Source organism: Phoenix dactylifera, unplaced genomic scaffold (genome assembly GCF_009389715.1).
Source record: "Phoenix dactylifera cultivar Barhee BC4 unplaced genomic scaffold, palm_55x_up_171113_PBpolish2nd_filt_p 000997F, whole genome shotgun sequence".
NCBI lineage: Eukaryota > Viridiplantae > Streptophyta > Magnoliopsida > Arecales > Arecaceae > Phoenix > Phoenix dactylifera.
In genome coordinates this window covers 65,963-80,034 of record NW_024068351.1, presented here as the reverse complement: position 1 = coordinate 80,034, position 14,072 = coordinate 65,963, and the positions used below count along the sequence as shown (strand labels likewise).

Sequence of the window (14,072 nt, the reverse complement as noted above, 5' to 3'; positions counted from 1 at the left end):
CTCGCTTCTTCCAAGAGATCCAGGTTCCCTCGGAGTTGCTCCGAATTGGCCCCGGGTCGGTGCGCGGCCACCCGAGGTGAGGGGAGTCCGAGCTCCACGGGGACAACGGCTTCCGTGCCATAGGTTAGGCTGAAAGGCGTCTCCCCGGTAGGGGTCCGATGCGTGGTCCGATACGCCCAAAGGACATTCTCGAGTTCTTCGACCCAAGCTTGCCCCGTCCGACCGATTCGCGCTTTGATTCCTTGGAGGATTGTCTGATTTGTGACCTCGGCCTCGCCGTTGGTTTGGGGATGCGACACAGATGTGAACCGATGCTCGATCCCGAACTCCTCGCAGAAGTCACGGAAATGCTTGTTGTCGAACTGTCGGCCATTATCCGAGATGAGGACCCGAGGTACCCCAAATCGGACAATGATGTTCTTCTTCACGAACTTCCGGACTTGCGCCTCCGTGATAGTGGCCAGCGGCTCTGCCTCCACCCACTTGGTGAAGTAGTCGATTGCAACAATCAAAAATTTCCGCTGAGCTGAAGCGACGGGGAATGGTCCGAGGATATCCATTCCCCACTGGGCGAAGGGCCAGGGTGCAGTGATTGGTGCCAAGGGGACAGAAGGGACTCTCTGGACGTTGGCGTGGCGCTGGCAGGCGTCGCATTTCCGTACATGATCCTTTGAGTCCTCCAACAAGGTAGGCCAATAATAGCCTTGCCTCATGATCTTGTGCGCCAAGGACCTAGCCCCCAAGTGTGATCCGCAAACGCCTTCGTGGACTTCGCCGAGGACGTAGGCCGCTTCCGAGGGGCGGAGGCACTTTAAGAGGGGGGCGGTGAACGAGGTCCGATACAGCCTCCCTTCATAGAGTACGTAGTGGGCGGACTTCATAACAAGTCGCCGAGCTTGATCTTCGTCTTCAGGGAGGATCCCTTCGGCGAGGTAGGCGACAAGCGGGTCCATCCAAGACGGCTCCGGATCAATCGCCATCACCGCTCCAGCCTCGCCGATGCTCGGGGCATCCAGGGTCTCCAGGTAGATCGCCCTCGACAAGTTGTGCGCGTCTGCGCTCACTAAGCGGGACAACCTGTCGGCCCTGGCATTTTCACTTCTTGGGACCTGCTGGATGTCGACACTGCCGAGGTCGGGAATGAGTGCTTGCACCTTCCGGACGTAATTCTGCATGGTCGGGTTTCGGGCTTCGAACTCCCCACGGACCTGCCCGACCACCAGCTGGAAGTCGGTGAAGACCTTCAGGCGCCGGATGCCGAGCTCCTTGGTGAGTTTGAGTCCCGTGACTAGGGCCTCGTACTCCGCCTCGTTGTTGGTCACTGGAAATCCGAACCTCAAGGCATACTCGGCTATCACTCCATCAGGGCTGGTGAGGACCAGCCCGGCCCCTCCACCTTCGGGGTTCGACGACCCATCGATGTGAAGCGTCCAAATCGGGAGGTCGAGGCTGGGTGTTTCCGGCGACCTAGGTTCCGCCTCCTGCACCGTGCACTCAGCGAGGAAATCCGCGAGCGCCTGGGCCTTGATGGCGGGTCGGGGCTGGTAGCGGATGTCGAACTCACCAAGTTCTACTGCCCACTTCACCAGCCGTCCCGCATTCTCAGGATTGCTGAGGATCTACCGCAGCGGTTGATCGGTCAAGAGGGTGACAGAATGGGCCTGGAAATAGGGGCGAAGCCTCCTGGTCGCGGTCAGCAGCGCGAAGGCGATCTTTTCAGCCTTCGTATACCGCGTCTCGGCATCCCGTAAGACCCGGCTGATGTAGTACACAGGCTTCTGGAGCTTCGCCTCTTCCCGAACCAGTACCGCACTGACTGCGGTTGGGGAGACCGCCAGATAGAGGTAGAGCATCTCCCCTTCTTGCGGCTTGGACAGTAGGGGAGGAGACGCCAAGTATTCCTTGAGCTGGTCGAATGCTGCTTGACATTCGGCCGTCCAGAGGAAGTCTTTCGGGCGTTTCAACACCTTGAAGAAAGGTTGGCAGCGTTCGGCTGATTTTGCCACAAATCGTCCGAGCGCGGCGACCCTCCCAGCGAGCTCCTGAACCTCCTTCACTTTGGTCGGAGGGGACATATCTTGGATGGCCTTGATTTTGTCCGGGTTGGCTTCGATCCCCTGCTGGTTGACAATGAAACCGAGGAACCTCCCGGCCGAAGCGCCAAAGGCGCACTTCGCTGGGTTCAGCTTCATGCGAAACTTCCGCAGGGTGGCGAAAGTCTCCTCCAGATCCGCGATGTGCTGGTCTGCATGGCGGCTCTTCACCAGCATATCATCCACGTACACCTCCATGTTCCGGCCGATTTGCTCTTTGAAGATTTTGTTGACGAGGCGCTGGAAAGTGGCGCCAGCATTCTTCAGACTGAAGGGCATTACCTTGTAACAGTACAGCCCCCGGTCTGTTATAAAGGCAGTTTTCTCCTCGTCCTGTGGAGCCATCATTATCTGGTTGTAGCCGGAGAAAGCGTCCATGAAAGACAGTAGCTGATATCCGGAAGTCGCGTCGACCAGTTGGTCTATCCGCGGAAGCGGAAAGCTATCCTTGGGGCATGCCTTGTTCAGGTCGGTGTAGTCGACGCACATCCTCCACTTTCCGCTCGCCTTCCGGACAAGTACGACATTTGCCAGCCATTCGGGGTAGCTGACCTCCCTTATGAATCCTGCCTCCAAGAGCTTGTCTACCTCCTGGTCGACCACTCGGATCCGATCCGGGGCACAATGTCTCTTCTTCTGCTTTACTGGTCGGTGGGTTGGGTCGACGTTGAGGGCGTGAGAAATGACCTCCGGGTCGATCCCAGGTACATCGGCCGCCGACCAGGCAAATACATCGGCGTTGGCTCGGAGGAATTCCACCAACCGAGCCCGAGCTCCCGGGTCGAGATTGGTGCCGACCCGGACCGTCCGGTCCGGGCGACCTTCCTCGAGGGGAACTTCGATCACACCTTCGGCCGGCTCCCCGTGCCGCAAGGCCACCTCGTCTCTGGCGTCGAGGGACTCGACGCTTAAGGCTTCTACGGGCTTCTTCCCTTTGAGAGTTGCTAGGAAACATTGCCTTGCGGTCGGTTGGTCACCTCGGACCTCTCCAATCCCGGCCGCCGTGGGGAACCGCATGAGCAAGTGGTACGTAGAGACCACCGCGCGAAGGGCGTTCAGTCCGGGTCGTCCGAGGATAGCGTTGTAGGCCGAGGGAACACGGACGACCAAGAACCCGAGCCGCACCGTGGCTTCTGCGGGTGCAACGCCCGCAGTCACAGGCAGCTCAACGACACCTTCGGCCGAGATAGCGTCACCAGTGAATCCTATGAGGGGGGTGGATGTTTTGTGCAACAATTATCTGGACAAGCTCATCTTTTGGAAGGCCTCGTAAAACAAAATATCAGCTGAGCTTCCACTATCCACAAGAACACGCCTTACATCATAGTTTGCCATAGTGAGGGAGATCACCATGGCGTCATCGTGGGGGGTCTGAACCCCCTTTACATCTTCATCACAAAAAGTGATTACATTACCGACCCTCTGCCTCTTTGCGACGGCTGCCCCTGACGCTTCAGTCGAGCCCCCTGCGTTCCTCTCGGGCCGGGGGCAGCCCCCAGTGATAGTGTGGATCACGCCCGCGACGGGTCGATTCTGCTCCCGAGGCTCCGGAGGGGCCGGGTCGGCCGGACGCGAGTCTGCGGGGGGACGTCGGTCGTTCACATATCGACCGAGACGCCCTCGGCGGATGAGAGCCTCGATCTCGTCCCGAAGCTGGAAGCAGTCTTCGGTGTCGTGGCCGTGGTCCCGATGGTACTCACAGTACGCCCGAGAGGGCCTCCTCCCAGGGATCTTCTTCATCTGTCTCGGGACCGGGAGGTCCTCCCGCCCCTTGATTTCCATGAGGATCTGGGCCCGGGGAGTCAGGAGAGGAGTGTACCGGTTGAAACGTCGGGGCGGAGAACGAGGGCGTAGGGCGCCGTGGTTCCTCGCCGGCGACAGGCTTCTGCGCCGACGTTGAGGCGTCGGGCTCCTCCTCTGGCGTGCCTCTTTTCGCCTTTTCTTCCCGAGCTTTGGAGGGATCTCGGCGGCCTCCTTGCTCCGGTGGACGGCCGCCTCCTCGGCGTCCGCATACTGGTTCGCCCGGGACAACAGCTCCGGAAAGCTCCGCGGCAGGCGTTTGTCCAGGGAGAAGGTGAGTCTGCCCTTTCGGAAGCCACGCTTCAGGGCTGAAAGAGCCACCTCCTGGCTCAGGTTCCGGACTTCCAGCGTAGCCTTGTTGAAGCGGGTAAGATAATCCCGCAAGCTTTCTCCCTCGTTTTGCCGGATATCGAAGAGGGAGTCGGAGACCAGTCGCCGCCGGCTACTGACGGCGAAATGGGTGATGAAGAGGCGAGTAAACTGGTCGAAGGACTGGATTGAGTTAGCCTCCAAGCCGGCGAACCACGCCCTTGCCGGGCCACGGAGGGTCGCCGGGAAGGCCTTGCAGAGGAGAGGATCTGATGCTCCGTGGAGGAGCATAAGGGTCCTGAAACTCTCGACGTGATCCCGCGGGTCCGCCGCCCCGTCATAGGGCTCGATCGCCGGCATTTTAAACCCCGGCGGATTCGGGGTCCGCAGGATCCTCGAGGCAAGCGCCGGCTGGGAGGAGATCTCCAAGTCGGCGAAGGGATCTTTGGAGTGGCCCTTCAGGACCTGGAGTTGTCGGTGGAGATCGTCCACCCGCCGGTCCAGGGAGCGCGACCGATGGGTGGGAGACAAGGAGCACCGAGAGGGGGACCGACTGGAGCGCGGGTTCCTTGAGGACTGGAGGGTCTGGGAACGCGCCCGGGCCCGCCTCTCGTACCCCGCGCAGCTCCGATGGGAAGGTCCCGGCAGAATGGACCGTGCTCGAGAATCTTCCTCGCGCCGGCGCTCCTCCCCATGGGAGAGGAAGGAGCGCGGGTTGAGGAGGACAGGTGAGCGCTCAGGGAGCAGCGGCTCCTGGGCCCGCTGCGGCGCCCGAGACATCACACCCTGCAGGTTCTGCACTGCCTCCGCGAGGGTGCGAACCTGCTGGGCTAACTGGTCGAACTGAGCGGCTTCGACCATCTGAATGGGGGGGTGGAACGGTGGAGTGTTGCTGAGAATGTGTTGGAGACGCAGCGGCCTCCCGGCCGGAGGCGCGAGAGGCCCCGCGACCGGAGGCATTGGAAGCTCCACGACCACCTCGCCATGCCATTACGATCGCTCTGAGATTCGGGCCCTTCCTCTAGCGCCAACTGTTGCTGGTGGTCCAAACCGAGAACGATTGGCACAGCGGTGTGAACGGGATTCCGTCTGAGTTGCCTTGGTTGGTGTTGATTGCGCTCCACCTTCCACCGGGAAACCTGCAAGCAAGCTTCGCACCACCACTGGGGTAGTGGGGGCCCTCCGACGATCAAGTCAGAGGAGATTGGAGGAGAAGGAGAGATGATAGTAGCAAGTAAGAGAATGCACTGGAAGTTCTTGCTTACCTCCCCCCTTCTCCCCCCAGCCGCATATATACCAGGCTGGGGGGTCCTTCTGGGGGGTTGGTCATCGTGTCGCACGATGGAGTTGCCACTGACATGGCCGTTACAGGGCGTCGTGGGGCAGCGCTGGGTACGGCCATGACAGGCCGTAGTGGAGCTCCGCTTTGTACGGCTGTTACAGGAGATCGTGGAGCAGCACCGGATACGACCGTTGCAGGGAGTAGTGGAGCAGAGGGTCGCGGCGTGCTCCAGGGGAACAGCCTGTCGTTGTCGAGAGATTGCCGACTCGGGGTCGGATTGCTGGATCAAGGGGCAGCCGACTCGGGGTCGGGCTGCGAAGCCGAAGATATCCGACTCGGGGTCGGACTGCTGGATCAAGGGGCAGCCGACTCGGGGTCGGGCTGCGAGGCCGAAGATATCCGACTCGGGGTCGGATTACTGGATCAAGGGGCAGCCGACTCGGGGTCGGGCTGCGAGGCCGAAGATATCCGACTCGGGGTCGGGTTACTGGATCAAGGGGCAGCTGTAGTCTTCTAGGGCGCGCGTGCCGGTCACGTGGGGCATGGTGGCTGAGTTCCCCCGTAACAGTGCCCTTTGGTCGAGCGCCTCTTGGCGCTCTCTCTGGTCGGCGCTCTTTAGTCGGGCGCCTTCCTGGTCGGCGCTCTTTGGCCGAGCATCTTTCTGGTCGGCGCTCTTTGGCCGAGCGCCTTTCCGGTCGGCGCTCTTTGGCCGAGCGCCTCCGTGGCGGCATGACTTGTGGTTTTTCCCCCAACACTACCCTCCGACTTCCGAGTTCCAGTTGGCTACCAGCTGGAGCGCGGGAAGTAGCTTTAGTTGGGTTATTACGGATTCCGAAAATTTTAATTTATTGCGCATTTTGAATTATCGGACGCTTCGAGGTGCCTTCAGTAGGCGGCGTCTCTTCTTTTCCGAAAAATCTCATTATTGGGACACCTTTTGCGAAACGTCCTCGCGTCGTGGGCTCATGATGGGGCCGCACGATCCGATGGGGCGCTTCGGCGTTCGAAGCGCTAGCCCTAATTAAACGCGTCGTTCTGTCTTTTGGACCAACACGTGTGGTCATCTCAACGGGATGCGGCTTTTCTTTTTACCGATCGGGGCCGTTGGGGAGGTTTATATAAACCCTCCCCTGGCCCTCTCCCCTTCTTATTGCCTTCTTCCTCTAGCTTTTCTTCTCCCAGCTTTTCACAGTCCGAAGTTCTTTTCTCCGCCGTCTTTCTCAGGTCCCCCTTTTTCTTTTTAATCTCTCTCTCTCGCAATGGGTTCTCTTCCCAGTGAAGTCGTGTCTACCATGAGCGTCCTGGAGGTCGAAATGACCGAAGAGTGGTTTTTCCCTCTTCACGGGTTCCGTTTGGAACCCGCCAGGCGTGGGGATCGGGTAACCGATCCTCCGGTAGGCCGGATTGGAGTGTACCTAGAGTCACTCTGGGCCGGTCTCCGATTTCCTCTTCACGGCTTCGTGAATGAGTTGCTGATGGTATGCCGGCTGGTTCCGGCGCAACTCGCCCCGAATGCCTGGAGGACAGTGATCGGTTTCCTGTCACTGTGCTTACTGCACGGGATTCCGACTTCTGTCAACGTTTTCCGGCGACTTTTTATCTTTAAGTCGAACCCGGGAGACGGAGAGTGGCTCTATATCGCCCTTCGGGCGGGTCGGCCACTTTTTCATGGTGCCCCCTCGTCCATTCATGACTGGAAGAAGAAATTCTTCTTCCTAGGTTCTGAACGGTCCTGGGGGTTTGACCCCAGGTGGGGGCCGGCCCAGCTCAGGTCCATCAACAAACCCCCCCAGCTTTCTCCACGTGAGCAGGGGATCATCGACACCATCCGCGACCTCGGGGACGGCATTTTGCTGAATGGCCTCATATGTGAGGACGCTTTAGTGAACGTGGGCCTGAGCTCGGCACGTCCCCACGGTAAGGATAGTTTCAGTGTCTTTTTTGTTTTATTACTGTTCTAATGTTCTAATCCTGCTCGCCCTTGCAGATATCGCAAAGATGGTGACCAAGAGCGAGGTCCTCTACGCCCGTTCCAAAAGAGGGCGGCTGAGCTCTCGGGCGAGCCCACCGAGCCGAGAAAGAAGCAAAAAGTCTCGGCAACCCCAGCGACCCCGGCGACAGCAGTGGCTGAGGCGGGCCCTTCTTGTCCCGCGCACTCCGACGCGGATTCCAGGGGCACGGGGTCCCAGGGAGCTTCGGTAGTGCTCCCATGCCCGGTACCCTTGGCACAAATCCCTGGTCGGCAGGATGCTTCAGTTGCCGACCAGGGGAGGAGTTCCGCGGGTCCCGTGCTTGCGCGCCCCGCCTCAGTCGTGCGGCAGTCAGATCGGCCGTTTGTCCGACCCTAGCCCCCTAGCTCCGAGCCGGGGAGCAGTCAGGGAGCCTCGGGGTCGGCTCCGCCTAGGCCAACCGATGCTGGCCTTCCGGGCCCATCAGGCTCGGGGGAACGGGTGCCCCTTGCACCCGTCTGGTCGGTATACGAGGGCGATTCAGCCCTCGACAGTCCTCGAGTGGCGCGCGAAGTTTTTCGGGTCGCGCTGCTCCCGGCCGACCGGGCCAGGATACAGTCCATGAGCTATAATGCTTTCATGGACGCTACCCGCTGCAACGCCGTCCGGGTAAGTAGAATTTTTTATCTGTGTAATTTGTGAAAAATTTTTACTCTCAGCGCCTTATGTTTTACTTTTCGTCTCTTTTACAGCATTTGTACGAGACGGAAATGCTGATGCACATAGTCCAAGACTACCGGGAGCGGGCCCAGAGGTGCCAGCGTGGTTATGAGGAGGCCCAGGCGAGGTACCTGGCCGCCGAGGCGAGGTACCAGGCCTCCGAGGCCGAACGTCAGGTGCTCCAAGAAAGAATTGGAGCATCCAAGGAAGGAATCCGAGCTCTGACCGCCGAGCTCGATGAAGAGAAGGGCGCGCACACACTAACAAGGTCTGAAGTGCGCGCCGCCGAGGCTCGTTTGGCCGAAGCCGAGCTGGCGTTGGCCTCCCGCGAGCAGGAGGTAGGGAGTGCCCGCCTCCGACACTTGGAGCTCGAGCGGGAAATAAGAACCCTCGAGCGGAAGGCCGCATACCACGAGGCTCGGGAGCTCGAGGCTCGGGAGCAAGCTCAAAGCGCGGTGGCGCTCTTTCGCGAATCGGAGGAGTTCCACGACCTCCTAGCAAAGGAGGGCGTGAATGGGCTGATCCAGAGCTTCCGGGATTTCCGCAACCAATTGCGGCGGCTCCTCCCGGATTTTGATGTGAACCTGCTCCAACCGGGAGCAGGGGTCGAGAGGCCGGAGGCGGAGGCAGAAACTCCGGGGGCCGACCAGGGAGGTCTGGCCGAGGCGGCCGTAGCCGTCCCCGAAGTGACCGAGGTCGCCTCCGAGGCTGCTCCTGTTGCTGCCGAGGCCATTGAGGAGGTCCCGACTACTGAGCCAGCCGCTCCTGACACCGCCGGAGCCGAAGTAGTCGAGCTCGAGTCTTAGTGTAATTTTTTGTTGTTTTTTTGTTTGGTCGGGATGGTCCCCACATTTGTAAGGGCCAAGCCCGAATTTTTGTACTTAGCCTACGGGCTTCTTGAAATGAATATACTTTTTTGGAAACTCGTCTGTTGTAGACTAAAGTCTCTCTGCTCGGATCCATTTTAGGTTCCAAGGATTTGGGCTCCATGGCCTCAACTTCATCCGCCACAGGGTTTGGGTTTAGGTTCGGCTTGCCGAGCTCCATTGCTCGGTCTTTCGACCATCAGTACAGCGATTTTTATGCTTAGGGGATTTGGGCTCGGAGGGTCTTTCCGAGCCTAGACTAGAATTCAACCGAGCCCTAAGGCGGTCACTGGGACTTAAACTCTGGCGAAGTTAGTGAACTTCGGGTCCGAGCCTCGAGTTACAGGGGCAGGGCGGATTCTTTTTCAACGAATGGGTCGAATGCTCGTCAGCTCGTGACGAGGATTCAACAGACTTGGTTTATACCAAGTTTGTTGGTATCGTGAGCATTTTCATGCCGAGGCGATTAAAGACGCTCCTCTGCTCGGGGTACGTTCTTTGAGGACGTCGGCAGAGATCCAAGAATAGATAAGATAATGTAAACACATTAAATAAATGGGTACTTTGTACCATGTGCGTCCTTGCGCCGAGGCGACTGAAGACGCTCCTCTGCTCGGGGTCCGTTCTTTGAGGACGTCGGCAGAGATCCAAGAATAGATAAGATAATGTAAACACATTAAATAAATGGGTACCTTGTACCATGTGCGTCCTTGCGCCGAGGCGACTGAAGACGCTCCTCTGCTCGGGGTCCGTTCTTTGAGGACGTCGGCAGAGATCCAAGAATAGATAAGATAATGTAAAACACATTAAATAAATGGGTACCTTGTACCATGTGCGTCCTTGCGCCAAGGCGACTGAAGACGCTCCTCTGCTCGGGGTCCGTTCTTTGAGGACGTCGGCAGAGATCCAGCTGTGGAGAACGAGCCAAGCTCGTTGGTTGAAGCCGGTGGAGAACGAGCCGAGCTCGTCTTGGTCAGTGAAGACCGCACCTCAACGTATCGGGGCATCCCGAAGAATCGGGGCATCTCGACGTCTCGAGGCATCCCGGCCGAGGTCGGGGTAGGAGAACGAGCCGAGCTCGTTGGCCGATGGAGCACGAGCCGAGCTCGTCGGTGGAAGTCGATGGAGAACGAGCCGAGCTCGTCTGGTCAGTGAGGACCGCAACTCATATCTCGACGTCTCGAGCTTCCCTATAACCGGGGCATCCCGACGTCTCGGGGCATCCTGACCGTGGTCAGGGTAGGAGAACGAGCCGAGCTCGTTGGCCGATGGAGCACGAGCCGAGCTCGTCGGTGGAAGTCGTTGGAGAACGAGCCAAGCTCGTCTGGTCAGTGAGGACCGCAACTCATATCTCGACGTCTCGAGCTTCCCTATAACCGGGGTATCCCGACGTCTCGGGGCATCCTGACCGTGGTCAGGGTAGGAGAACGAGCCGAGCTCGTTGGCCGATGGAGCACGAGCCGAGCTCGTCGGTGGAAGTCGATGGAGAACGAGCCGAGCTCGTCTGGTCAGTGAGGACCGCAACTCATATCTCGACGTCTCGAGCTTCCCTATAACCGGGGCATCCCGACGTCTCGGGGCATCCCGACGGACCGGGGCATCCCGACGTCTCGGGGCATCCTGACCGTGGTCAGGATAGGAGAACGAGCCGAGCTCGTTGGCCGATGGAGCACGAGCCGAGCTCGTCGGTGGAAGTCGATGGAGAACGAGCCGAGCTCGTCTGGTCACTTAAGACCGCATCTCGACGTCTCGAGCCATCCCGACGGATCGGGGCATCCCGTTGTGTCGGGGCATCCCAATATATTGGGGCATCCTGACGTCTCAGGGCATCCCGACGGATCGAGGCATCCCGATGTCTCGGGGCATCCTGACTGTGGTCAGGGTAGGAGAACGAGCCGAGCTCGTTGGCCGATGGAGCACGAGCCGAGCTCGTTGGTGGAAGTCGATGGAGAACGAGCCGAGCTCGTCTGGTCACTTAAGACCGCATCTCGACGTCTCGAGCCATCCCGACGGATCGGGGCATCCCGTTGTGTCGGGGCATCCCGACCGTGGTCGGGGTAGGAGAACGAGCCGAGTTCGTTGGCCGATGGAGAACGAGCCGAGCTCGTTGGCCGATAGAGAACGAGCCGAGCTCGTTAACCTGAAAATAGATAAAATATTAAATTTATTTGAAGCCAAAGTGGTGTCCTGTACCTTTTGGAGATATTTTGATGGCTCTCGAGCTTCGAAGTCCCTCAGGACTTGATTCAGCACTGGCCTTCTTTGGCTCGATTTTCTAGGAGGTGTTTTGCGCTCGGGTTTCTGAGCTCGGTCTGCATGAGCTCGGCGGGGGCTTCAGTGATGGCGACGCTCTGAAAGGGGAGCAATGTCGCAGGCGCCGTCCCAAGGAGGGAATACATGCTGGTTTCTTGCTTGCTGCCGGAAGACAGAAGACTTGGAAGGATAATGGGATTTAATGGGGCTGTACCCTTTGTCACAGAGGCTTACAATCCCATTTTAAAGCTCCATAACTCTCCTTCTCCAGACCTCAGCTTTTATTTCTCTTTTCCCCCAACTCGTTGACGTGAGACTTGGATACTTCTCACTGGTTGCCCCCACATATGTCGTTGCAGCGGGAGCCATGCCTGATTCGAGATGGCTCGGGAGTCGGGAGAAAGTTTCTTCCTCTGCTTAACATGATTCCGTAGAGGTGGCACAGGAGGGGCCTCCACTTGTTGCAGGCTTTGGGCTGCAATGGCTAGCGCTTGGACTTGCTGCACTAGCGCATCAAAGTGCTAGAGTTGGACTTGTGGAACTTGATCTACCGGAGATCTTGGTGGTGAATTCTAGACTGAGCGTTTGGGACTTGGAGCATGATACTCAAAGGGGAAGCCCGCTTGTAGGGGGCTCCGGTTGAACTGGAGCCGGAGGAAGCGGTGCCGTCGGGACGCCCCTGGGTTGCAAGCCTTGAACAGCGGTAGCCAAGGCTTGCACCTGTTGCACCAGGGCATCAAACTGCTCCGGCCGAACTTGAAGGGTTGACTCGGCCGGAGATGGTGAGTTCTGGACAGAGTGTCCAGGACTAGGTGGAGGACGTCGAGAAGCATTGGAAGCCCCTTTACTCCTTAGCTTCATGGCAGCGACTCGGTCCCTTCCTCTAGCGCCAACTGTTGCTGGAAATTGGATCCGGGGGCTGCCGCGAAGCCAGGGGAGGAGGAGCTCCGCTGCCGGGAGGGCGGATGGTGGTCGGCGATGCACCGGCTGGTGGCGTCCTCCTGGGGGATGCGAGTCCGGAGAAGGAGAGTGCGTCCTGTCCTGCAAAAAAGCCGGTGGCCGGGCTCTCCGGCGCCGGCCCTCCGATGCTTAAGTCAGAGGGGGCTAGTATGTGGAGAGAGCAGAGGAGAGATATGTGGAGAAGATAAAGAGAATATTGTGCTCAATTGTGTCTGTGCTGTTTACTTTTGTCCCGGTCCGAGTCCGGGCTCCCCCCACTTCTTTCCCCCAGGTTCCCTTTTATAGAGGGATATTGTGTTACCTGCGAGGTGACACGGGAATTTGTCCTCTTTTGTAATAATTGGGCACGATTTGGCCCATTAATGGCGTAGTGGAGAATAAGGCCGAATCAGACCGGAACCAGGGAGTTGTCACGGTCGATCGGACCTGTTGGAGTGGTTGAACTGCCGGCCGTGGTGGGCCTGGGGTCCGTGGATGGTAAGTGCATTTATTACTGAGTGAACCGGCGGTCAGGGAGAGCCATACGCTTTGATGGTTCAGTGATCCGGAGATCGCCTTGAGCCGTGTTCATTAAATGACTGGGTGCATCGGAGACTTGAGGGGGTCTCATGCATTAATGGCAGGTCGTGCCGAATACTTGCGGAGATCTTATGCCTTGATGGCCCAAAGATGGTGGCAGGCGGCAAGTTGTAGTGGAGTCGCGTATATAGCCGCCAGACCTTTCGAAAGGGTTAGGTGGGGATGAGTATAGCCCAGAGGGGCGCCTTGTGGCGGGGTCACTTCTAGTACTTCTGGTTGGTGCCTTTTGGTCGAGCGCCTCTTGGCGCTCTCTCTGGTCGGCGCTTTTTAGTCGGGCGTCTTTCTGGTCGGCGCTCTTTGGCCGAGCATCTTTCTGGTCGGCGCTCTTTGGCCGAGCGCCTTTCCGGTCGGCGCTCTTTAGCCGAGCGCCTCCGTGGCGGCATGACTTGTGGTTTTTTCCCCAACAGGCTACAATGGAGAAGAAGAGATTAAAATGGAAAGCCGAGGGCTCTATAGGTTGGGGGACCATGGTGAAGGGAGGTCCTGTTGATCCTTCGAAGCTGGTGGTGGAGTTGGGTCCAATGGAGATCCGCACATTTCTTATAAATTTTGATGATATTTTCTTCGTCAAAATGGTGTAATCTTGAACTGATGGTGACTGGCTCACCTTGATCACCGATGCTCTTTAACGTATCTTCGTAACGTTCCCACGTTGTGACAGTTGAAGGTGTTATGAATAATGTCAAGTTGACAATCATTTTTATTGGAGAAAGGCTTTTCATTTCTTAAGCTGATCAATTCTGGCTATCTATTGACCATTTGATGTGTGAAAACAGTTCAAGTTTCTTGTTTATGATGAACGTTTGTTACGGAGGAGATTATGTATAATAAGTTATCCCCGCCCCCTCCTCCGAATTGGAATGGAAAGTGGATTCTTCTAACCAAATGGCTTGCATGAGAGCCATTTATTCTCGTTTTAGAGTTCAATTTTTTCTATCTTTACTATTATTACAAGATACATTCTAAGTTATTGACATTGAGGTTCTGAAATCTGAATGAAAATTTTTATTACCATTTCAATTTAAGAGGAGAATAAAAATGTTCTAATCTTTCAAAATGAAATTTTGACTTTTTTTTTTTAATATTTAAATCTCATTTGAATTTCTATTTTAGTCATAAATCATATGTATTTAAAAATATAGTTATTTCGATTCTTATTCAATTATTCCAATGCTAACTACATTTGAGGGTTGAGGGTGACATCTTGCCTAGTTTCCCACGTCGAGGAATGGGTCCATACGCTTGCACCGGAAGTATGGAA

General features: G+C 57.4%; 1 protein-coding gene across 1 annotated transcript in view; it reads left to right on the top strand.

Annotated features, from left to right (window-relative positions):
- The window catches only part of LOC103722951 (alpha-mannosidase At3g26720-like), a 59,254-nt gene extending 45,705 nt beyond the window's left edge, over positions 1–13,549 (top strand). The window contains 1 exon segment of the mRNA XM_039121166.1: positions 13,219–13,549. Within this exon segment, the coding sequence (XP_038977094.1) occupies positions 13,219–13,392 (174 nt within the window). The 3' untranslated portion in view covers positions 13,393–13,549.
- Positions 13,550–14,072: the final 523 nt, after the last annotated feature.